We start from the raw sequence: 25,503 nt of genomic DNA, 5'->3' as shown, positions 1-25,503 counted from the left end.
TAGCCGTAAATAAAATGATCCACATGATGACCTTTCACCTGACGATCTCATCCGGGACGATCAGATCCCTTTAGTAATTTAGCACACTACCAGGATGCCTTCAATAACGGCCGTGGCTGCCAGATAGTGGAGATCTCAGCAGAGCGGTGTGCTAGTATACTTATATCATTCAATTATTCATATTTTACAAGAACGGCATGAAGAGAGCGTGCACAGCTGTTGTTTATATTGCTGTGTGTAGCCTGTGGAAGTAACGTTAGCTGCAGCAATGGGCAATAATATTTTTGTTCAATATTTTCCTAATGACAATTTTGGTTTATAAAGGCTCCTACGAACAACTTTTTCCCATTTTTATCACAGAATAAGGCACGAAATATATTTTATTGTTTCTATTAAATGATATGTCAATCAGTACTGCATTTTATATATGCTCATGTTGCATATCATATCTTCTTTATACGCATTTTTGCAGAGTTGCGCATTAAGCCAATCACAGAGGATTGTTGAGCTTATGAATGCAATTTCCAATCAGAAGCGTTCAGATGAGTCATCGTGAAACGCTGCGGACTGTTCAGTGCACGTGCTCTGCTGACTGAATTCTGCACTCACCGCCCCTGAATTACACTAACATTAGGCTCCTTTTAGCCTTACCCTGGAGTTGGTTCACCCTCCGCCTATAGGAGAAAAAGGCTCAAATGTCTTATACTCAAGTATAGCACCTCAAGAGAATTAAATAAGTTATTCAGTGAATAGTTAAAACATGCAAGTTTTTTTTTACCTTAGAATATAATTTTCTGATAGTAGGCTACACTGACTTCTAAGGCTACGTCCACACGAAGCCAGAGTACCGAAGCTTGCGCGCGGTATACGAACGAACATGGAACAATACATTTATTAATCTGTGTTAATGTTAGTTAATAAAAAGACAATCGTTCAATGTTTGTTCATGTTTTTGTTGCTGTTACGTGACGTAGCGGTGTCTCACTAGGGGCGAGATGTGGGCTGATGACGTCATCGTTTCAGAAAATATACGGATTCGCTGTCCACACGAAAACGCAAGGGTGGCGTTTTCAGATTTATCCACTCTGGGACCCGGTTTAAAAAAATATCGGTTTCACTCTCCCAAAACGCCTGATCCGTGTGGACGAAACGCCTATACGATACAAAATTTCTGTGTATACAGCTAAAGACGTCTCCGTGTGGACAGGGCCTAAGAACGCGAATGACTTGAGATTCTTTCCCAAGCTCCCCACCAAAGGTATATGGTTTGGTGAGCGCAGGGTACGAAATTCGAGAAAAGGGCGGATTACTTTACGGCATCAACAAATGCACATGTACAGCTATACACTCAGTGCATTCCAAACAGGATGTATCGCCCTCCGAAGGGCACTTTGGAGTAGGGATGGGCGGATCGATCCTTAAGTACCGATACTTTCGATACTGATGTTGTATCGAAAGGATCGATTCTCACATAAAAATATCAATTCTAAAGTGCATTTTTTTAACCATTCATTTTATTTACTTATCAAGAAATTTGATGCATAAAATAAGCCTCTAAATGGAAAAATAGACTATATTAGCGAATAATTGTGTTTCCATTTCTCCTGCTCATCGGAACACATGCTGCTGACGCATGGCTCACAGTGCTTGTTCAAATAGGGCTGTGTTTCCCAAAAGCATTAGAAGCATAAGTAGATCTTAAGAAACCATTGCCACATTATTACATTACATTACATAACATTGTTACTATATATAAAATTAATTCAGAAAAATGCATCACGGTTTCCACACAAATTTGAAGCAGCAATAATAATAAATGTTTCTTGAGCAGCAAATATTAGAATTATGTAATTAGTAATGATGCTGCAAATTCAGCTTTGATCACAGATACATTTTAAATTACATTTTAAAAATATATTAAAATAGAAAATAGTTATTTTTAGTTGTTATATTTCTCAATATTGCTGTTTTTACTGTTTTTTGTTTCTGTTTTTCAAATAAGTGCATCCTTGGTGAGCATGAGACTTAAAAAATATTACAAAATCTTACTAACCCCCAAAATCTAATATTAAGTGAGTATAATTACTGATTATATAGTCTTTTAAGAATTTAAAAGATGAGTTTAGTTTAAAAGTATCGGTATCGGTATCGATATTGACGATATTGGGCTTGAAAATATCGGTATCGGATCGAAAATAAAATAAGAGGTATCGCCCATCCCTACTTCGGAGTGAAAACAATCATGGCCGCCATATTGAAGAGTCGTTCCAAACCAAAGTGCTCAAAACGGGCTACTTCAAAGGGCCCTTCAGAATTAAGGGTTTCGAAGGGTACAACTGATGGGCACTTCGGGCTCCCATGATCCTTTGTGCAGATTCTTTGCATGATGACGGCGCCTCCGTGTGGGCACGTGATGATGACGAAGAGGGGCACTTCAAGAAACAGTTGTTCACCCAATCACACAATCCTGTAGGATGTTTACCCATTAAATGCATTGATGAGTTAAATCCAGTATGACCTAGCCTTAATCTAGAAATAATACAGTCTTCCTTTCTTCTCCCGCTTGAATTTCTTCCTCTTCCTACCAATGGCTGTAATATTATTCCAATCACATTGCCAGTTATTATGTATCCCCTTTTTTATTATTGATTTTAGTTCTGCTTTACTATACATAATTTGCATATCTATATTTTCTCTTGCCATAACTTGTTTTGATCATTTGTCTGCTAATTCATTCCCTGACACTCTGGTATGCGCTGGCACCCACAAAAACTTGAACTTATTTGTCTGTTGCATCATATATAATATCTGAAGTATATTTAGGACAGCGAATTCAGTGAATTCCACACATTTAACTGTAGGGGGGCTCTAAAGTCGCAAAAATACACAAAACTACAGTTCTTTTCAAATTCGGTCAGTTGCAAAAAACGTTATCATGTGACTTCAAATTTGACATTATTGTTATTCAGTCAGTTAAATATCACTTGGTGCAGTACATTTTATACATTACATTTTTTGTTTTTGAAAGAGGTCTCTAATGCTCACCCAGGCTGCAATTATTTGACCAACAATACTGTAAAATGGTAACATTATGAAACATTGTTACATTTTAAAATAACTCCAACATTCTTTAGAATATCTTCTTTTGTGTTCAACAGAAAAAAAGAAACTCATGCAGGTTTGGAACTACATAGGCATAATGCCACTTGGTGTCTCTGTTGGAGTTCATGCATGTGATTTCAACGGCTAAACAGTGTGTATGTGTATGTGCTTGTTGTAAGTTTGGGTAGAGTTTTTCCCTTTTCCCCCAACTCGCCATACCTAAAATCACCATTTCTGTTTTAAATCTAAACTTAATTCTTAGGTCAAGACATTAATCGAAGAACTGACCAAACTGGCTCCAATGTGCTGAAATGTTGTTTTGAGTCCAAACTGACCTGCTGGAATAAAGAAAATCCAAGCATAATTTGTTGTTGTTGTTGCACTAAAGGCCTCCCAGTTGCAGCAATTACAGATTTTTGTTTTTATTTATAGATACATGCTGGTTATGCAATCTGTATCTATGGTGTATTTCTGGAGTGCTCCGAGTTATGAATGTACTGCTATTTAAGTGTGTCATCTCCTCCTACCATTCATTACTCAGACATAATCTGTCGCCTCTGGCTTGCTTAGTTGGGGACACTTCATTTCCAGCGTTATCGTTGACATGATTGCAAAGATATTATTTAAACTGAGCTGGATGTTGACATCACTGAATTCAATGATGAACTGTCTTTAACTGAAAAATTAGTGTTTACTATTGTCATTTTGCATTATTGACACTATTTTCCTAATTAATGCTGTTCAGTTGCTTTGTCACAATCTGTATTGTTAAAAGCGCTATATAAATAAAGGTGACTTGACTTGACTTGACATAATATTTCAGGTTAATGGCGCGTATGCCAAGTTTCACAACACTGTAATCTTGGGAACACACAGCTCTGTAAACCATCCATCTAGTAGTTATTGTGATGCCAGAATCAGACTTCACTGCTAAGACCGATGACCTTTCCATGATCAAAACTGAAGTCACATTTAGATGGATTGGGCGGTTTCACAGCTTGGTGGTGCATTAAATCTGGGGTTTATGCGATGCAGCATAATGGCACAATGGGGCCTGACACAGACGTGCTTGGATTTCAATACATCAAAAGATTGTGTTTCTTATCTGAGTTTATCTAATATAATTGATATAAAAAGTCATTTTAAAGGCCATATTATCCACTGCTTGCCAAAAGCATTCCTCCTGCTCTCTCTTTGTTGGCCAAAACAGTCCCACAACTGAATCGCAAAGGTCTAAACCGACAGGATGTGTTTTGATAGGAGACCAGTGGATGAGAATCTCTTCCAAATGCGTAATGTTTCACTCCATGCTAAATTTGGTGTAAAATGGATAATCGTGCCTGGCTCCGAGTGTTACCGAGTCCCACTTTATGTTCCAGTATTAATTTGATTGCCTCATTTACAGCCAGCGCCAGTGCTGTTGCCAAGGATACATGAAACACTACTATTGGTCTGTTTGTATCCAATCTTGTATAAAGCTGGTATTGAAGCATGGAAAAATTCTACACACATCTTACACAATTGCTGAGGGCATATATTCATGTAAGAGACAATCATCAAGGACAGAATTATTTGCACATTAAGCCACTCTAACCGAGATAACGGGACAAACCAGATTTTTTTTGTGTCCTTTTTAAAGCACAGCTGTACTAATAATAGCAGCAAAACATTAATTACTCACTTATTAAAGGAATAGTTCACACAAAAAGAAGAATTTATTGAAACTTTACTCACTCTCAGGACAATCAAGGTGTATGATGGGTTTGTTTTTTCATGGGAACAGATTTGGAGAAATTTAGCATTATATAACTTGCTCACCAATGGATCCTCTGTAAATGAGTGCCGTCAGAATGGGAGTCCAAACTGCTGATAAAAACATCACAATAATTCACAAGTAGTCCACACAACTCCAGTCCGGCAAGCTGTATGTTTCTTATAAATAAATCCATCATTAAAATGTATTAACTTTAAATTGTTGCTTCTATCCAAAATCCATAATCCATAACAACGCTTTATCCAATGAAAAAGTCAATCCCCAGTTGCCTTCTCACATCAAAACCCACTGACATATCTGACTATTTTGGACTGTTTTCAATAGTGCTTGATCTGTGCATATTTCTCTCCTGGTTCAGACAAGATGACTTTTTCAGTGGAGAAAGCAATATTATGTATAGATGATTTATGGAAGGTATTTTAGCTGGAATCAGCAGTTTGAACTTAATCACTTCTTACTAATGGATTAGTTTACAAACACAACGCTTTTAACTCCACAAGACGTTAATTAATGGACTGTAGTCTTGTGGATTATTGTGATGTTTTTATCAGCTGTTTGGACTCTCATGCTGACGGCACCCATTCACTGCAGAGGACCCATTGGTGTGCAAGTGATGCTAAATTTCTCCAAATCTGTTTTGATAAAGAAACAAACTCGTCTACATCTTGGATGGCCTGGGGGTGAGTACATTTTCAGCTCTAGGTAAACTATTCCTTTAAAACAAATGAACCAGTAATTGGATTGACCTTTTCTTTTGGGTCTGTAATATTACAGAGAGAGGGAGAACAGATAGTATGTCCATTCAGTAATCAATCACACTGCACAGTACAAATTATAATCTTTATAAAATACAATAAACCAGTCATTGCTTTGCACTGTGACATTCAGGATTTAAGATGCTTTTCTTCAGTGTCACGAACATAAACATGACACGTTATGAATATGATACGCTGATACAGACAGTTCTAATACTCGAGGGACTGATTGTAAGTCACGGGACTACTGCGATGCTTTTAGAAAACTTATGGTATATTGAAAATAGCAGTGTAATACGCAGACCAATGGTGTCAGTCTGTTATTGAGCGACTGAGCAGAGGAGATTGTGGGTGTGGCGGAATAGCAGGCAGTGACCAGCCAGGCAAAAAATAATTTCAGTTTCAGTGGTGGGGGTTGGGCATTCGACCCTCAAATCATGCAATCTGATTTTATGAACTTTAACACCACTTTGTCTTTTCAGTGTTGCCAATTTAGCTACTTTGTAGCTAGATTTAAGCCCCTTTTGAGACTTTTTTCAAAAGTTTATGAACAAATATAGCAACTTCTTGGACAAACCTTATCTAAATTCTCATCTTGCCCACTGATCTACGTTCATCTTTATATAGATCAGTGAATTTGCCATTGTGATGTCATTTTAGCTACCAGTTTTAGCTACTTCCAAATGAAAGCAGCTGGCAACACTGCGAGTCATTTTCGCCTGGAAAGTCTCCGCCCTTGTGCTAGTCTGAGGCCGTCGGCTTCCTCCGAAGCGCTTGGCAGGCCTTAAGCTACTAAATGTTTCTTTTTTAAAATTTTGTATTTCCTACAGTCAACAGACAAAAATAGATATTATTGGAGGACAGAGGTATCATTGTGGAGTGGAAAGGTCGAGGGATACCCTTCTGTCGGATTTGCCTCGGCGCTGTGGCACATTTGTTCAGTACTTTAGCTCCAGAAGCTAGCGGTTGACGAGAGTGGAAGCATCGGCACGAGTAAGACGAGCCCCCACCCCCACACTTCCCGTAACCCAGTTATGCGTGAGCTGACCGTTATGTTTGTATTTTTAGATTGCTGAAGTGGTCATATAAGTCATTAAAAGTTGTGATTTTGCAGAGTGAAGCTGCAGCGCGGTGGGGGATGGGCGCTCTGGTTTCCCGCGCCCCGTGCACGCGAGATGGACGTTGACAACAACTAGCTTTTATTATTTAACCGACTACTAGTTAGCTGCGTTGCTATGGAAGCAGCCACGTGTTGGAACTAGAATCGCTCATTTTGCATTTGTTTGGGGAGTCTTGTTTCCGGTCACGATTAGGGATGGGCGTATCGATCCTAAGTATAATATAAATAAAAATAATCGATCCTAAGTATCGATATATATCGATACTAAGGTGTGTTTTATTTACCAGTGATTTTATTTATTTAAAATAATAATAATAATGCGTACAAATGCATTGAATTGGACGAATAACCTTTGTTCGCAAGTAATTGTGTAGGATAGAATTATTTTCCTGCTCATCTGAAAACACGCAAATGTTGCAAGACAGAACCAATGCATCACAGAGAGCGTTTCACTCACTGCTGACAGTGCGTTCAAACAGGGCTGCGTTGCCCAAAAGTATCATAAGAAAGCATTAAAGCTTTTGGGAACAGCAGCCCCGAACAATGCTTATCAGAGGACAGAAAAAAAAAACATATGTTTGAGTTATTTCACAATAAACAAATTGAAATCGTAGCCCACATAGTTTGTGCAATTACATTTATTTAAAAGAACGAGCCGTTTTAGGGGGGCGTGGCAAAGTCTTAACTTTGATCAAGAATATCTCTTTAGAGCTATAGAGAGCAGACTACTCCGTACACTTTCGAATCACTCTCGCTGATGTCAAACACATATCGATCTGCGCCGCACTGCTTCTAGTCGAGCACACTTAGCGCTGCAGGCTTATTGGCCCACAGACGTTGACACACAGTCGCACACAGAAATATGTCAACAACAACTAGACTTAATGGTTATTAACATGGGAAGATGAATTCTTATCGGATGTAGAATTTTTACCGGTGTATCGCAAACGATAAGATATCGCTCATCCCTAGTACTGAACGACAAGATGTTTTTCGATACTCGATGGTATCGAGGCAATTCGGTCGGTGCCTAAAAAGTATCGAACTCGATACCCAGCCCTAATTATGCACATCTTATTTTTTTTATATATCCAGCATTGGTCAGCCATAAAGCCCATATCGGTCACGGTCACCACTAGTAGTGCTTAGCAAGTATCGTTCTAGTAGTTTCATAGAGTTGTTTTAGGTTGATCCCACTCACTATCTCAGCACTGGCTGCCGGTTCAGCAGTTTGATTTCTGTGTGATCAGATCCAGAGTTGCAGTACAGCTAAAGCGGAATAGGTCACAACCTGCCAGAATCCTTGTTTCTGGTATATTATAGGGACCACACCTCTGTCTGTGTGAACTTAAACCTTATGTAATCTTTATGTAATTATATGATTATTATTACATTTTGTGATGATGAGTACTCTCTGCTTCTGCTTGAAATGGGGGAATAGAAGAGCTACATTAGTTTATTTTGAAAAGAAGCACAGTGAATGGCTTCCTGGAAATATCCAGGAATGTTGTAGTTGTTATTACTAAACCTTTAAAGTCTAGAAAGTCTTTTTTTGTAAATATATGTATGTATATGTGTGTGTGAATTACCATTTGTTTACAGCTAGGCTAAATGATGAATGAACGTTAAATGAGACGATTGTTAGCTGAAATAATGTACTTGCTGAGTCAACAAACATTTTCACTTGTATTCTGTTAAACTGTTGCCTCTTCTTGATTAAAGACAAAAAATAAAAGACTGACTAAATCTTATTGTATCTAATACAATGGTGATTTTATTGACAGGCTGATTTGACTTTGCTCCCATGGATGGCAAGAGTATGAGCATCTAATCAACACTTGGTATCATGGTAAGCAAGTGTCACACTATATTAACAGAGATCCTTAAAAAAAATCATAAAATTGTTAAATTTCATCTTGTTAAGCCACAAGAAGTCTTAAATATCCTTCATTACATAAGAAATAGCTTGAAAAGGTCTTACATTTGTGTACTTGTGTGGGACTTGTGCCAGCTGAGTAAATGCTGTTGAGATGAATAGGTAAAATAAAAAAAAGTAAAACATCTCAAGTTTGATTTACAGTTGGATTTTAAGAGATGCTTTGCTGTCAGAATTATATTTTTTCTTTAGAAAACAAATGTCCTGGTATGTGATTAGTATGAGTTTTGGATAAAAGATTTGAATGTAAAGACATTTAGCCTAACAGATCTTACACTGCTTAGGAGTCTTTTTATTATGTTGTATAAGCCCATTTTATTTGATTGTGAATAGACAAACCGTTGCACTTTCAGGGCTGTTGACACGTCATAAACTACAGGGAGTCTTGGCATATGATAGGTTGCTGTTTTACGTAAAAGCTTATTAGACTGAAAGAGGCTGTATGAGTGCATCTAAAGCATTTCCTCTTGTTTAACACATGCAATTCTTCCCATCACAATATCCGTCCCTACTGTGTAACTTCCTAACAATTCTTTCAATTAAAGTGAGCAAATGGGTGGAAAATCTCCCCAGGGTTCAAATAGGCTTCTATGAGAAAGTTCGGTCGAGGAGGTCATGTTCCGTTCTCTGTTTAAGTTAAAAAGTTTGCATTGTTAAGGTGTACTGAGAGCAGGTTTACTACATCTTTTGCATGGTCCAAAATGAACTTTTAAAGGGGTCATATGACGTTGCTAAAAAGAACATTATGCTGTGTAATGCGTGCTACTCTACACTGCTCAAAACTCGCGTTTGAATCGTCAGTGGCAAATTCTTTAAATATAAAAAACTTACTTACAGGCTGTGAGTCAGAAGCGCCAGACTGTCCTTGCAAATTTGGAACTGCCCCACTTTATAGAAACAGACACTGGCATTGTAGGCTACATTCTCCGCAAAATGCGCTGCACACATCTGAATATTTGGGTTGTACTGTTCTGGAAGTAAATACAACTTAACCACTGATTTCTAGTCGTGTCCTCTTTTGGAAGGCCAAACAAAGTAGTTTCGCTTTCACAACGAAAAACACAGCATCACACACGGCGGCCTTGCGTGAGGAACAGCCGGCAGGCTTGAGAACGGGGCGGCCGGCGGATTTGACGAAGGAGTGTCCGGTGGGCTTGTGGCAAAACATGTGACGACCCCGGGCTGGACTCCGCTTCGTCCACAGTGAAAGCCGATCCGGTGATCCACAGCACGAAGTTGATGTATTTCCTCAGCGACCAGCACGGATCAGCTCCAGGCATGACGAAGCGGATATCGTCCTCTTTTGGAAGACCAAACAAAGTAGTTTCGCTTTCACAACGAAACACAGCGCCTTCACGACATGGCGGCGGAGGCAACAACAATTACTACAGCGAGAATAAAAGTTACGCCTTCTTTCTTTGCATGAGCATTTGGGTGGCATTATGCAAATCTTCCTACATTGTGACATAGACATGTGGGGGGGGGTGTTAGAACGAGCCGTTTTAGGTAAGTGTGGTTGACTCTTAACTTTTATAAAGAATATCTCTTTAGATTTGAGACTTTAGTCTTTGCAACTTTACAGATCTTCTTTATGCACCAAGAGCTTGTAACACTTCAAAGAGAAAGGAAAAATTTAAATTACATCATATGACCCCTTTAAGCTTACCAGCCAAGGTGATTAGATGATTTAAAAAATCGTACACGGTAGTCAGATTTACTAGTTACTACTGTTTTTGTTTGTTTGTTTATTAATTAAATATTTAATGTAATTGTATGTATTTTATGTCGCAACGTTTTAAAATATACAATTTTAACTTTATTGTATAGTTTTTCACCTTATCAAAATGAAAAAAAAAAGTGTTAAAAAGCATCGGGCAAAATTAAAATCACAAGAAAGAAAAACAAAACGTAAGTAATGTGCATGTCTTGTTAATAAGTGACAGTAAAAATAGAACTGGTGTTTTAGAATATAATTGTATCGGCTATCAGTAGTTAACACTACTAGTGAAAAGTTGGAAATATTATACAATTTAAGTTAACTGTTTTCTGTGTTAATATATTTCATAATGAAATTTAATCCTGTGATGGGAAACCAGCATCATTACTGTTTTGCTGCTTAATATTTTTTTAGGGTTCTTTGATTAATAGAAAGTAAAAAAAAACAGCATTTGTTTGAAATAGAATTGTTTTTATTTTAACATTTATTTCCTTTTTGATCAATTTAATGTACCTTTGTTAAATAAAAATATAAATTTCTTTGAAAAGCAAGTTGGTGTAAATGTCCAGTAGTGTCCAAAGCCCTCTGCTGTTGGTGAAGCACAGTAACACAACGTGCCTTTGTTTTCCAGGCTCCACTCTCGCCCTGACCTCTTGGTTCACCCAGGATCCAAAATGAGCATAAGCAGTGATGAGGTCAATTTCCTTGTCTACAGATACCTGCAGGAGTCAGGTGTGTATCTGATAGTTATCTGCACACTAGCTTCTTCGTTTCAACTAACAGCACATACTCCGTGTGTACCCTGTTTCATATTGCATGCAGTGGCAGATTTTTGCATCACGATACGGGACTGCACTGAATTTCACCTCAGAAGAATTTAGTAAAACAGCTGTTTATTAAACACTGCATACTATAGGGCTGTTGCTAACTATTGGCAGAGCAGGCAGTTGGTCTCTGCATTATAAAGGGCCATAACTACCACAGTACAATATAGGTAATGGCATATGTTTCATGCTTACATTGTGCACTCCTCACCAGGTACAATACTCTGATTGTTTGCATCTTGTTTTGAAGCCCATAAATAATAATGTACTTGTTTTAATACATTTATATTGTAATGTACTCATTCTAATATATTTAAATCATCTTAACATTGCTGGTAGGTTATCATTGCACAAATAAACACACTCTCTACTTTTAAAAAATAAAAATGAGAAGAGTTCTAAACTAATGTGCTGTCTTCACTGTACCTCTCTATCTATCTACCTACCTACCTACCTAACTAACTAATACTTAAAACCTATTATTGTATGTATTTTATTGTATTTTATGTCAGGAAGGTATAAAATATAAAACATTTAACTTTATTTTATATTTTTTCACCTTAGCAAAAAAGTGTTAAAGCAGCAGGGAAATTAAAATTCCAAAATTATGAAGAAAAACATAAGTAATGTGCATGACTTGTTAATAAATTAAATTAAGTTAATAAATGTTTTCGTTGTTTTTTGTTTTAAATTTAGTTTTTAAATTTTAAATTGTTTTGAGTTGTTTATTTTAGTAGAATTTTATGAGTTATCAGCTGATGAAAAGATTAAATGGTCTGTTTTCTGTTAATATATTTCATAATAAAATTGAATCCGCATCCTTACTGGTTTGCTGCTTATTTTTTTGGGAAACCTTTTTTTTGTATTGTGAGTATTGTGTTTTAGGATTCTTTGAACAGAAAGTAAACAAAAAACAAACAAAAAAACATTTATTTGAAATAGAAATCTTAAAACATTATACATTCATGTCCTTGATTTATGAAAATATACATTTCTTATCAAAAAGCTAGCTGAGCCTAAACTTTTGCAAGTCGGTGGGTACTATATGAAGTGTGTCCAGTAATGTCAATGCTCTATGCTGTTGGTGAAGCACAGTAACACAACGTGCCTTTGTTTTCCAGGCTCCACTCTCGCCCTGACCTCTTGGTTCACCCAGGATCCAAAATGAGCATAAGCAGTGATGAGGTCAATTTCCTGGTGTACAGATACCTGCAGGAGTCAGGTGTGTATCTGTTCATCATCTGCAGACTAGCCTCTTCATTTGTATAAGGTTTTGTGCCCTGTGCCATGTTATTAGCAATTAGTGGTTCGACCTCCTAACAACCCACACAGAACACCCTAGAAACCACATTACAGCATACTAAAAACCACTCAGGACAAAACCAACTGCATAGTAACTACCTTGCAGTTATCCAAAACACTCGCACAACATCTTGACAGTCTGTTCTGGGCAAACATCTCTCACTTTTCATTCAGGTAGTGAAAAAATCTGATGTTTTATGTGCTGTTGTTTGTCAGAACTAATACCAGTGGACAAAACAAAAACTATAAATAAAACTATTTTACTACCAAAGAAACTCCTTTTAAATATTGAACTATTGTGAAGTATTTCAGTTATTTAACCCACACTCTATGCACACTTTGTCAGTTGCGATGTTGTGTCAGGCACCTACACACACTAGAGTTTACGGTTCGTCAAATACGCTGTCCATTCATTGATATCAATGGGAATAGTGTGCTGGAAAGCTCAGTCAGTGTTCAAGTGTATGCATGGGCAAATATATCTTAGTTTTTACCTCAAACACTGGCAAGTGAAATCTAACAATTTATTAGTCAATGATTAAAGGGGTGGTCAAACTACACTTTTTGTTCCATTCACTGCCATTCATACACACGTGAAGGCAGGTGAGTGGAAATGCAAGCTCATGCGAAGAAGTTTTGCATTTCATGGCATTCCAAAGTTCAAGTTTGTTGAACTCTGACCTGTGTATTTGTATCACGTAAAACCGTGTGACCAATAGAAGATCGATGTGTCACGGCATGACCTCAGAGCTGAATTAAAAGAACAAAAATTTAAAACCGCAATGCTGCAGGAAATTGGAGTCGATTATGTGGTTTTACATGTTGGATTTGTTATTATTTATGTGTTGAATTACATTTTTTAAAAAGATGTTGCAGAGCGTGATGTCATATCACAAGCGTTGCAACATCTGAAGAAAGACAGAGTTTTGAACAATTTTTAGGGTTTAACAATAGACATTATTTAGTCGTCTAGTGTGGAATTTAGTCTCATATGCAAATGATTTCCTCACAACGAACAGAGAAAAACGTGTACAGTGTAAAAAAAAATACACATAATTAGCACAAATACACATGTGATTGTTTGAAACTTTTATTTGAGTCTCATAATTGATATACTATATTTTTTGTTAATATTTTCTGTTCACTTTAATTTTAGTTAGGTTTGGTAAGTTTGTTGTGTTTTGGAATTTTCATTTTTCATTGGCAACTAGCTGAAATAAAACAAGTTCACTTTTTGTTTCGTTATTGTTTATTTTGTTTCAGTTAATGAAAATATGTTTTTATGTTTTTAACCCAGGTTTGAAATCAGCTCCCTGTCAGTCGACCAAATTTGTTCAGGAGTACTGTTTTTGATTGTGTAACATTTTTACAATTTCCATATTGACTTTGTACCAGAATACCAATACTTTTTACCTCACTATTCACAAATACTTGTTCCTAAATGGTAACAAATGCTGTCTTCCTTTCTTTCCCCTGCAGGCTTCTCCCACTCAGCGTTCACCTTTGGCATAGAGAGCCACATCAGCCAGTCCAACATCAACGGAGCTTTGGTGCCCCCTGCTGCCCTCATCTCCATCATCCAGAAAGGCCTGCAGTATGTGGAGGCTGAAGTCAGCATCAATGAGGTCAGCGCTGTTACCGCCAACAGATAGGGATATTTCCCAGTTTCCCCATTAAATATTCATATTTAAAAATTTGCTCAACCTTTTTGTACCTGTTGTGTAATGTGGTCACAGGACGGTACGCTGTTTGATGGACGACCGATCGAGTCGCTGTCTTTGATTGATGCAGTGATGCCAGACGTGGTGCAAACGAGGCAGCAGGTGTATAAGGATAAGCTGGCTCAGCAGCAAATTGCCGCTGCCTCCAGCACCACAGCGGCTGCCGCTGCCAAGAACGGAGAGAGCACGGCTAATGGAGAAGAGAACGGATCTCACACTCTGTCAAGTAAGCTCACGCCCTACATTTACTTGGTTGAAACTGCCAGAGTTGTCAATAATCAAAAAACACCAAAATATAATTGTCAGCATTTACTCACCATCATGAGGGCTTTTCACACTAATAACTATTAACCCCTGGTCATTCTCAACCCTGGTCATTTAAGAGAATCCTGGGTTATTGCTTTCTCTGTTTCACACTGTTCAGTCTTTAACCCTGGGTTAGGAATTAATCCTGGATTTTCAAGTTGCAAGTTTTCACACTGTGCATTGTAAACCCCAGATTAATGTTCTTTGCATATTTGTGGCATCGATAACATGTATTGGATAAACGCAGCATGTGACCTGTTTAAATAGCATCTTGCTGAAATACCATCAGTTTGTCCTGAATAGACTATTCTGACCATAACCAGTGTTGTTGTTTTGTTTTTTGTAGTTATACTGTTTAGTATTTATCAATATTTTGGATTAGCTTTTTTATAAAAAAAAACTTTTTTGACTTTTTATTTTAATTTTAGTTTTAGTTATTGCTGTTGTTGTTTTTTTAGCTTTAATTTAGTGTTCCTGTGGCTCAGTGGTAGAGCATTGCTTTAGCAGCGCAAAAGGTCGTGGGTTCAATTCCCAGGGAACACATACTGGTAAAAAACAAAATGTATAGCCTGAATAAATGCATTAATTATTATTATTAAATTATTCATTTATATTTATTTCATTTTTAGTACTTCAACTTAAGCTTGTTTTAGTTTAGTTCTAATTTTTAGGTTAAAACACAAAAGGTGCATTTTTAAAGAACATCATGGCTGCTCATTTACATATAGAAATAAAACACATTGATTGTCTTTAGCATGAATGACTGGGGTAGGAATCTTTAAGCACCTCACTATTCATTATAATATTAAATTTATTTGTGCATTTTTATTAAATTACTTTTATAATTGGAAGTACTTTTTAAAATAATTACAAATTAATATTAAATCAAAACAATTGTATGTTAATGTCTCAAAACGTATTAATTCTCTGTTGCTTTTAGTTTATAAGAGTGTTCTGTTTTAACTGTTTTGCTGCTATTTAGTGTACTTATATATATTATTTTTATTTATTTTTTTATTCTAACTTGTACAGCACTTTGGTCAGCCTGTGGAGATTTTTAAAAGTGCTTTATAAATAAACTGAACTTGAACTTGAACTTAATAACTAAAATGAATATAGATTCAAAACATCAAAGAAAGTATAAATAAAGGGGAACAAAGAATTACTACCAATAAACAAAAAGTGTTTTCAGTGTCTGAGGCTATGTTTACACTAGTGCACTTTCATTTTAAAATGCAAAACTTTTGCTACGGTTACGCCTGTCGTTTACACTAGGCCAGCGTTTTCGACCCTCGAAAATGGAAACTTTCGAAAACGCTGCAGACCCCATTTTAGTTTGAAGACTGGGGTTTTCAGCGTTTCAGTGTATACGGACCAAAACGGAGACTTTTCAAAACAATGGCGTGCATATCCTTGACAACCCTGTAAACAATAACAACATGCTCATTTTTGTACCTGCATGAATGGTCATGTGACGTGGAAAAAAAACAAAGCTCAGAATCATTGAAGAGAATCACGATGCCTCGTAGAATGTATTGTTTTTTTCCCTCCACTAATAATATCACATAGCACTGAAAGTGTTTCTGCTTCTTCCTTTGACAGACCACCACTCAGACATGATGGAGGTGGACAGGGCGGTGGAGATCCCAGCCAGTAAAGCCATGGTGCTGCGGGGCCACGAGTCTGAGGTCTTCATCTGTGCATGGAACCCTGTCAGTGATCTGCTGGCCTCTGGGTTGGTATTAAGCCAAAGCCACAGTTTATTTTCTCATACTGTGAATTTTAATACAAAGTTCTGTCATGAAACTCTAGATGGCGCAGGCTGATAGTTTCTAACGCAATCTGATATAATGACATCATTATTCACATGGCGGAGCTGATTGGTTTTTTTCCGCATTAGCAGCCAATGAGAATGCGTCTCAACATTTAAATACTTGGCTAGAACTTGCTTTAGCAGTTGCAGCGCACTTCAGAAACCCTCCACCTTCCCCAGTTCCACCTGTATAGATCTGAAGCTAAGCAGGGTTGAGCCAGGTTAGTACCTGGATGGGAGATCTCCTGGGAAAACTAGGTTGCTGCTTGATGAGGTGTTAGTGAGACCAGCAGGGGGTGCTCATCCTGTGGTCTGTGTGGGTCCTAATGCCCCAGTATAGGGATGAGGACACTATACTGCAGGGGTCTTCAACTAAAATTGCTTGAGGTCCAGTAATGAACCCTCCTCACCAGCGGAGGTCCGGACAATTATATAGGCCTACCTAAAAACATGAATTGACTGTTTTTACCGGACCAGGGTATCTGCAGGATATTTAAGCTCATATTTAAGAATTTTTAAGACCTGCACAAATACAATTAAAATGACTGTAAAAATCATGATTTAGAGTTCAGATACAGGTTTTCACAAAAACAAAGTTTTTTTTTTAATTATTAACTTTACATTTCAGCCTTTACACTTTTTTTTTAAAGAAAATTGAAGCAAAGATATCAATTATATTAATTAAAAAAATTATTATCAATTAATTATTATAGCCTATTAATTAAATAACATATAAATATATGCTACTATAATGCATTGTCTTCTTGTCGATCCACTAGTTCACATTTACAACTCTGCGTGTTTGCTGCTTAAAAACATGAGTTGATTTTCACATTGGTCTGAACAAAAACAGCAGACGGGCTTATTGAAAATGCAAATTCATTCTCTGCCGGCAGGAGGCGCTTTCGGAAATACCCGTTTCCCTGGTAACAGCTGTAAACAAAGCAAAGCAGCAGCTGACTTTGAAACATGCAGCGCTCATATTTATTTAATGAAATCACAGCCTTTTGAAGTTTAATCATCACATTAATCCATATCGCAATTCTTGTCTTATTGTCCCCAAATTTAAGACCTCCTGAAATTGAAGACTTTTTAAGGACCCGTTAACTTTTTTATTTTTATTTATTTATTTGGTGAATGCCATTGTTTTTCACTCACTGAAAGCTTCATCTGTCTGCACTGCATGCACGACCGCACGTATAAACGTAGCAACAGTTAACTAGCAACCCGTGGACCTAAACGTTTCTACTGAGCTGACCTTGATGTGCTTAATGTAAATTAGATTTTGTTAGAAATTTGCGTTTGGCATTTATTTATTTCCGGATTTGGACCGGAGTCCGCCAGTTGGCGACCCCTGCTATACTGTCAAAAAGCACCATCCTTCGGATGAGACATTAAACCGAGGTCCTGACTCTCTGTGGTTATTAAAAATCTCAGGATGTCCTTCGAAAAAGGATAGGGGTATAACCCTGGCATCCTGGCCAAAGTTCACCCATTGGCCTGTGTCCATCATCCTGGCCTCCTAGTCATCCCCATATATACTGATTGCTTTGTCACTGTCTCCTCTCCACCAATAAGCTGCTGTGTGGTGGGCGTTCTGGCACAATATGGCTGCTGTCGCATCATCCAGGTGGATGCTGCCAAAGACTATAGAATACCCAAGACATGTCACTCGTATAGTTTTGAATGGGGAAAAATGCAACGCTTAATATGGCCTCTCAATCGCAGGAAGCCCCGCCTTCTAAATGAAAGAGCTAATCGGTAAAGTCAGCGCATCACTGCAGCTGCCGTTAGAAGTGTCCCGGTTGCTATAGAAACAGTCAGCGTTCTGAGACGTGTGCTTCGGACTGCGCATGTGCACTGGCTGATCTAGCCTGAAAAAATAAGCTTTTTATAACGCTATTTGAGCAAAAGAAACTACATTTATGGCACAGTTGTTGTCAGATTTCATTGGTGATTTCAAATATGAAATTTAATCGTAAGCTTAGTGAACAGTTTGGGATAATTTAATGTTTCCCCATACAAAGTGATAGGGACTTTGATGCTGCACACTGGTGGTGGTTGAGGAGATTCCCCCCTTCCATGTTAAGCGCTTTGAGTACCCAGAAAAGCGCTATATAAATGTAACAAATTATAATTAACTGTTATGGGTTCATTTCATATTTCATATGTGCAGCAGCAGTATTTCTTACAAGCTCACTGCAGCATGTCTGTGGATGTATTGGCACTAGCAAGTCTAGGGGTATAACCCTGGCATCCTGGCCAAAGTTCACCCATTGGCCTGTGTCCATCATCCTGGCCTCCTAGTCATCCCCATATATACTGATTGCTTTGTCACTGTCTCCTCTCCACCAATAAGCTGCTGTGTGGTGGGCGTTCTGGCACAATATGGCTGCTGTCGCATCATCCAGGTGGATGCTGCCAAAGACTATAGAATACCCAAGACATGTCACTCGTATAGTTTTGAATGGGGAAAAATGCAACGCTTAATATGGCCTCTCAATCGCAGGAAGCCCCGCCTTCTAAATGAAAGAGCTAATCGGTAAAGTCAGCGCATCACTGCAGCTGCCGTTAGAAGTGTCCCGGTTGCTATAGAAACAGTCAGCGTTCTGAGACGTGTGCTTCGGACTGCGCATGTGCACTGGCTGATCTAGCCTGAAAAAATAAGCTTTTTATAACGCTATTTGAGCAAAAGAAACTACATTTATGGCACAGTTGTTGTCAGATTTCATTGGTGATTTCAAATATGAAATTTAATCGTAAGCTTAGTGAACAGTTTGGGATAATTTAATGTTTCCCCATACAAAGTGATAGGAACTTTGATGCTGCACACTGGTGGTGGTTGAGGAGATTCCCCCCTTCCATGTTAAGCGCTTTGAGTACCCAGAAAAGCGCTATATAAATGTAACAAATTATAATTAACTGTTATGGGTTCATTTCATATTTCATATGTGCAGCAGCAGTATTTCTTACAAGCTCACTGCAGCATGTCTGTGGATGTATTGGCACTAGCAAGTCTCGGTACTTGCGCTGCCACAGCAGCAGCATAGCAGATCTATTCCACCAAGACCGAACACATTAACATTGCCATGCATATTACCATACTAAACTTTCTCAGAGTTGTCATGACAGAAATCCAGTTATTGCTTTGCATGTCTTGGCTTAGTGTCCTGTACATTTCTGTGGGAATTTATCTCTGTTTTGTTGTTTCCATCAGCTCTGGAGACTCAACCGCACGGATCTGGAACCTGAGTGAGAGCAGCGCGGGAAGATCCACTCAGCTGGTGCTGCGGCACTGCATTCGGGAGGGGGGGCAGGATGTACCCAGTAACAAAGACGTCACCTCACTGGACTGGAATGTGAGTGCTGGGACTAGCGCTTATGAACTGAAGTAACCCTACTTGCAACTTTTGTGTCTGAGCTTTCTCTTTTCCACGCTCTTCATACACCGAACAAATTAATCAAATTCATATTTCTGTCTATTGTGTTGGACAGAGTGAAGGTACACTTCTCGCCACAGGATCCTATGATGGCTTTGCCAGGATATGGACTAAAGATGGTAAGCTTTATTAACTTACTAATCATTAACATCAATTGAATGACAAAATCCTGTTTATCTAATAAGTGTCCCATAACCGCCAGGTAATCTTGCCAGTACACTGGGGCAGCACAAAGGTCCCATATTTGCTTTAAAGTGGAACAAGAAAGGAAATTTTATCCTCAGCGCTGGTGTTGATAAGGTACAGTATAATCTTGTGTGATTATCATATTCTGTTAAGATAAGATGATGTGGCGAAGTTGAGATGCTAATGGAAATGTGCACCTTTCAGACCACCATTATTTGGGACGCACACACGGGAGAGGCCAAGCAACAATTTCCATTCCATTCAGGTGAGTAACAAAAATCACCACAAGCAGGACATTCATTTTCCCAAAACTAACCTTGACATTCTTGCTAATTCAGTTGAGAAATGGGGGGAAACACTTTGTTAAATACACTAATTAATGCACATTAATAAACATATACATGACAGGTTTTCTCAGCCGTATTGATTGTAATTTGTGAACTGTAGAATCTTCACAGAGATTATTTCGGTATAGTGATTAGCGGTGGGATTCTTTTTAAACCCCCACTGAGAAGGCTTCTTTATTATGGATATAAATCTATCTTTGGTTTTAAGTTCGAAAACTGTTTTCTTGTCATCCAAATGTGCCGATTGTACATTAGCTAGTTTCAAAAGAATGGTCAAGAATGATGTGGTTTGCATTTGCCGCCTGCAGCTCCGGCTCTGGACGTGGACTGGCAGAGCAACACCACGTTTGCCTCCTGCAGCACAGACATGTGCATTCACGTGTGTAAACTGGGCCAGGACAGACCTGCCAAAACATTCCAGGGCCACACAGTAAGCCACTTACATTAGATATTCTAATAGTGTGGATATACTTAATAACTCAATTAAAATATTCTTTAGTTAAATCTTTATTGATATTTACTTGTATTACTTTGACTATTTGGTATCCCAGAAACCCTAAAAGTGATATTTTTACCCTGTAAAGCCTGACATTTGAAGTCAGTGTGTATATATTTATTTATTAAATCAAACTGTCTATTGAACAATTGAAAAAAAGCATGTTCTTTATACATCACATTTGAAGCATTTCTTTTTCATTTTTTTATTAATTAATATTTTTTTTATGTCTTTTAAATTATGGTGGCAAAAACAAGTTTAATAACACCTGCTATAGCATTTTTAATAGACATTTTCAATTTTGTTTTTAGATTGTCTTATGTATGAAATATTAAGTAAAAAATAAATACAATTAAAAATACAAAGTTTTTTCAAATATCATTGCAAAATGCATTTACATTTCTCCATTTGGCAGTTGCTTTTATCCAAAGCGACTTGCACTGCATTCAAGAGACACATTTTAAGTTAATGCATTATGTGGGAATCGAGCCTATGATCTCAGCGTTGCTTGCGCCATGCTCTGCTATTAAAACTATAACTATTTTATTAAGCGATAATTGCAATAATATAAAATTAGTTTTTGCCATTACAAAATCAGCCAAGATTTTGCAGTTGCGATAGAGGCAGACATTTTGGAAGTTATATTAGAATTCCTTGGGTAAATCAATGGCTAAGCAAATATGCATCAAATATGATAGATACAGCATTATATTGTTAAGCATGCTAACTGATTACATCACTGATGATTTGCACTCCTTTATTTTCAGAATGAAGTCAATGCAATCAAATGGGATCCAACGGGGAATCTCTTGGCCTCCTGCTCTGATGACATGACGCTAAAGGTAGGATACAAACAACTAGCCATCTCTTGTTTGATGATTTAGATCTTTACTAATGTGTCTGCATTGTTAACTGGGAGTGTGTTCAATTAATGTTGTGTTTTCCATTGAACGTTAGCTTTGGAGCATGAAACAGGACACTTGTGTTCATGACCTGCAAGCCCACAGTAAGGAGATCTACACCATCAAATGGAGCCCAACTGGCCCTGGAACCAACAACCCCAATGCCAACCTCATGCTGGCCAGGTACACAAACAGCCACCATCACTCTTCACTTGGAAAGGCTGTTCTTTGATCGGCTCAATTTAAAAATTTGTGTATGTATCTATACACTTTGAGCAGATGTTTTTTCTTCTTTTCTGCCTAAAGTGCGTCGTTCGATTCAACGGTGCGTCTGTGGGACGCAGAGCATGGTGCCTGCATCCACACACTGACCAAACACCAGGAGCCCGTCTACAGCGTGGCATTCAGTCCAGATGGGCGGCACCTGGCCAGCGGTTCCTTTGACAAGTGTGTCCATATCTGGAATACGCAGGTACTGTAGGCTATTTAACAAACTAATACTCGTTACATATTCACATGAGAATAATAACATCTTCATTTTATTAGACGCAGTTGTTTTGGCCAACTGTTTTGTGAAGAGAATGATTTTTAAAAGACGCCTCTTATACTTATACTAATTTGATGTATTTTAATGTAATGGCGAAGCTGAATATTCAGCATCATTACTCCATGGTCTTTCAGAAATTTCATTCTAATATGCTGATTTTGTTGCTCACGAAACATTTCTGATTATTATCAGTGGAAAACAGTTGTGCTGCTTAATATTTTTGTGAAAAACCATGACGCATTTATTTGAAATAGAAATCTTTTATAATATTATAAATGTATTTACTGTCACTTTTGATCAATTTAATGCATCCTGAGCCTGCTCTGCTCTGATTGGTCAGATGGCCTAGCCTGTTGTGATTGGTCTACGGCGTACAGCGTGTTTCGTAAATGATACGCCTATTTCAATAGTTCTGTATTTTGAACGCTCTATAGAAAATATAATCATCTATTATTTATCATACTTACAGGTTGTGATTCAGTGGAGCAGCTGGTCCAAATAAACAGGATACTGATCCATCTTTCAATAGCAAGCATTTTGTGAATCCCGCGTTGAACTCGCCGAGATTAGAGAAGCAGTCGTCAGTAGAATGATGTGTTTGTGGGCGGGGTCAAGTTGTTCGCGGCCGGCCAACGTAGAACATAGGCCGCGCATTATGCAAATGTGTTACCCGTGACATGTAGCCGTCACGGAAGTGGGATTCGAATTACTAACGACTCGTTTCAGCTGTCAGAGTCTATTCTTTATTTTGGGAGACAATAACTTTATTTATTGTGCACTTTCAGCTTTACAACTTTCCAGATCGTTTACATTCACATACAGCTACATTACACACTGCATGAAAGGCAATATTTGAAATGGCATAATAGGGCCACTTTGAGTGAGTGAGTGAGTGTTATAATGATATTGTGATTTGTATTGAACGTTAGCTTTGGAGCATGAAACAGGACACTTGTGTTCATGACCTGCAAGCCCACAGTAAGGAGATCTACACCATCAAATGGAGCCCAACTGGCCCTGGAACCAACAACCCCAATGCCAACCTCATGCTGGCCAGGTACACAAACAGCCACCATCACTCTTCACTTGGAAAGGCTGTTCTTTGATCGGCTCAATTTAAAAATTTGTGTATGTATCTATACACTTTGAGCAGATGTTTTTTCTTCTTTTCTGCCTAAAGTGCGTCGTTCGATTCAACGGTGCGTCTGTGGGACGCAGAGCATGGTGCCTGCATCCACACACTGACCAAACACCAGGAGCCCGTCTACAGCGTGGCATTCAGTCCAGATGGGCGGCACCTGGCCAGCGGTTCCTTTGACAAGTGTGTCCATATCTGGAATACGCAGGTACTGTAGGCTATTTAACAAACTAATACTCGTTACATATTCACATGAGAATAATAACATCTTCATTTTATTAGACGCAGTTGTTTTGGCCAACTGTTTTGTGAAGAGAATGATTTTTAAAAGACGCCTCTTATACTTATACTAATTTGATGTATTTTAATGTAATGGCGAAGCTGAATATTCAGCATCATTACTCCATGGTCTTTCAGAAATTTCATTCTAATATGCTGATTTTGTTGCTCACGAAACATTTCTGATTATTATCAGTGGAAAACAGTTGTGCTGCTTAATATTTTTGTGAAAAACCATGACGCATTTATTTGAAATAGAAATCTTTTATAATATTATAAATGTATTTACTGTCACTTTTGATCAATTTAATGCATCCTTGCTCAATAAAAGTATCAATTTATATACATATAAAAAAAAAATCTTTCTGACTTTGAACAGTTGTGTATAAGCTGATCCTTTCATGAAACCTGATAATGTACAAAATGAAAAATGGCCATTCATTTAGAGATTTGCCTAAGAGTACATTTAACAGTACTGATAAATTAGTGTTTTTAAAGATTAACTGTATATGAGTGTTAGAAAACTGCAATTGTCATTTTTGTTTTGTAAAGAAAACCTTAAAATAAAATGTAATATTTTTTTTAAATGTTCCAAATTAGCCGTTTTTGCCCTAATTTAGATATTTAGCCATAAAACCAGTCAATCAAGTGTGCTGATAAATATACTTAGGAGTATCAGACTTACATTAATCGTCGATTAAAGAGACCGTTTTCAGCTGCTGCCCATTAACCGGCCTGGCTGATATATTGATCTGTCACTGTGCTGCATTGCATGACTGGTGTTCTTAACTTGAGTCTCAATTTCTGCCCTACAGAGTGGTGCTTTAGTCAACAGCTACAGAGGGACGGGGGGGATTTTTGAAGTATGCTGGAACTCCACTGGAGACAAAGTGGGCGCGAGTGCATCAGATGGATTGGTGAGTTTCTGTGTTGCAAAGTGTCACTTGAACGTCCTCTGGCTAATATGAAGATACAGCATGGACTGAATCTTTTTGAAAGCCATTATAGTTTTTAGTAGGAATGCACGATTAATCAAAATAAAACCAAAATTGTGTGGTTCAGAGTGTTCTTACACATGAAATTTCTCATTATCCACTGGTATTTTCAGTACGGTTCAGTTCGCAGTAAATGCTGCTCCACACAAACCATCTCTGAATCTTTTCTGAGTTTAGGTCACTTTTATATGCATTTGAGAACACAAAATGTGCCAGCAATCTTTCCATACTTGTAATGAGAAGCTCCATGCGGGTTACCATCAAAATAAAAGCTTAATGGTTTAATGTTTGAAAATGAGGAAATCAAGTCATGAAACTTTATTGGTAAAAATGTGTACAAACCCTGGTAATTCTACTACTACTACTACTAATAAAAAAAAAAAAAAAAAAAAAAAAAATATAAATAATTATAATTTTTTTTTTTTTTTTTTTTTTTTGGTAGTTCTTTGAAAGTTCCTTTTAGTTTAGTCAATATGTCACAGCAGTTGCTCATGACATAAGGATCACTGGTAATTCTACTACTTCTTCCACTAATAAAAAAAATATATATATATATATATATATATATATATATATATACTTTTTTTTTTCTTTTTTTTATAGCCATATGAATATATAATCTGTGGACGATTTTTTTTCTGCCACTGAATAAAAAAATTTATTTGCTGAAAACTTCTTTTGAGAAAAGTCGCAATTACCTTTTATTTTTTTATTCTGTCCCAAAATAAATTTTAGATGTGAAATCACAATTACGAGTTAAATCTTTTTTTTTTTTTTTTTTTTTTTTTTTTTCTCGGGGGAAA

The 25,503-nt window shown here is 37.5% G+C and overlaps 1 protein-coding gene across 3 annotated transcripts in view; it reads left to right on the top strand.

The window, feature by feature from the left end:
- The first annotated feature begins 6,363 nt into the window (after positions 1 to 6,363).
- The window catches only part of tbl1xr1b (TBL1X/Y related 1b), a 19,948-nt gene continuing 808 nt past the window's right edge, over positions 6,364 to 25,503 (top strand). The window contains exons 1-14 of one of the 3 annotated variants that reach the window (XM_016254598.1): positions 6,364 to 6,624; positions 8,536 to 8,596; positions 11,035 to 11,136; positions 14,010 to 14,155; positions 14,267 to 14,477; positions 16,160 to 16,292; positions 19,588 to 19,729; positions 19,866 to 19,929; positions 20,013 to 20,110; positions 20,201 to 20,261; positions 20,652 to 20,773; positions 21,607 to 21,681; positions 21,797 to 21,924; positions 22,048 to 22,252. In XM_016254598.1, coding sequence (XP_016110084.1) covers positions 11,079 to 11,136; positions 14,010 to 14,155; positions 14,267 to 14,477; positions 16,160 to 16,292; positions 19,588 to 19,729; positions 19,866 to 19,929; positions 20,013 to 20,110; positions 20,201 to 20,261; positions 20,652 to 20,773; positions 21,607 to 21,681; positions 21,797 to 21,924; positions 22,048 to 22,222 — 1,413 coding nt within the window. In that variant the 5' untranslated portion in view covers positions 6,364 to 6,624; positions 8,536 to 8,596; positions 11,035 to 11,078 and the 3' untranslated portion in view covers positions 22,223 to 22,252. Of the gene's footprint in view, positions 6,625 to 8,535; positions 8,601 to 11,034; positions 11,137 to 12,346; positions 12,451 to 14,009; positions 14,156 to 14,266; positions 14,478 to 16,159; positions 16,293 to 19,587; positions 19,730 to 19,865; positions 19,930 to 20,012; positions 20,111 to 20,200; positions 20,262 to 20,651; positions 20,774 to 21,606; positions 21,682 to 21,796; positions 21,925 to 22,047; positions 22,253 to 24,520; positions 24,623 to 25,503 lie in introns of those variants that run through there. The other 2 variants (XM_016254597.1, XM_016254599.1) reach the window with 2 other exon arrangements.

Source organism: Sinocyclocheilus grahami, unplaced genomic scaffold, assembly GCF_001515645.1.
Source record: "Sinocyclocheilus grahami isolate Dianchi unplaced genomic scaffold, SAMN03320097.WGS_v1.1 scaffold1264.1, whole genome shotgun sequence".
Lineage (NCBI taxonomy): Eukaryota > Metazoa > Chordata > Actinopteri > Cypriniformes > Cyprinidae > Sinocyclocheilus > Sinocyclocheilus grahami.
Note: the sequence above shows the minus strand (reverse complement) of the source record. Positions and strands in the feature narration are given on the sequence as shown.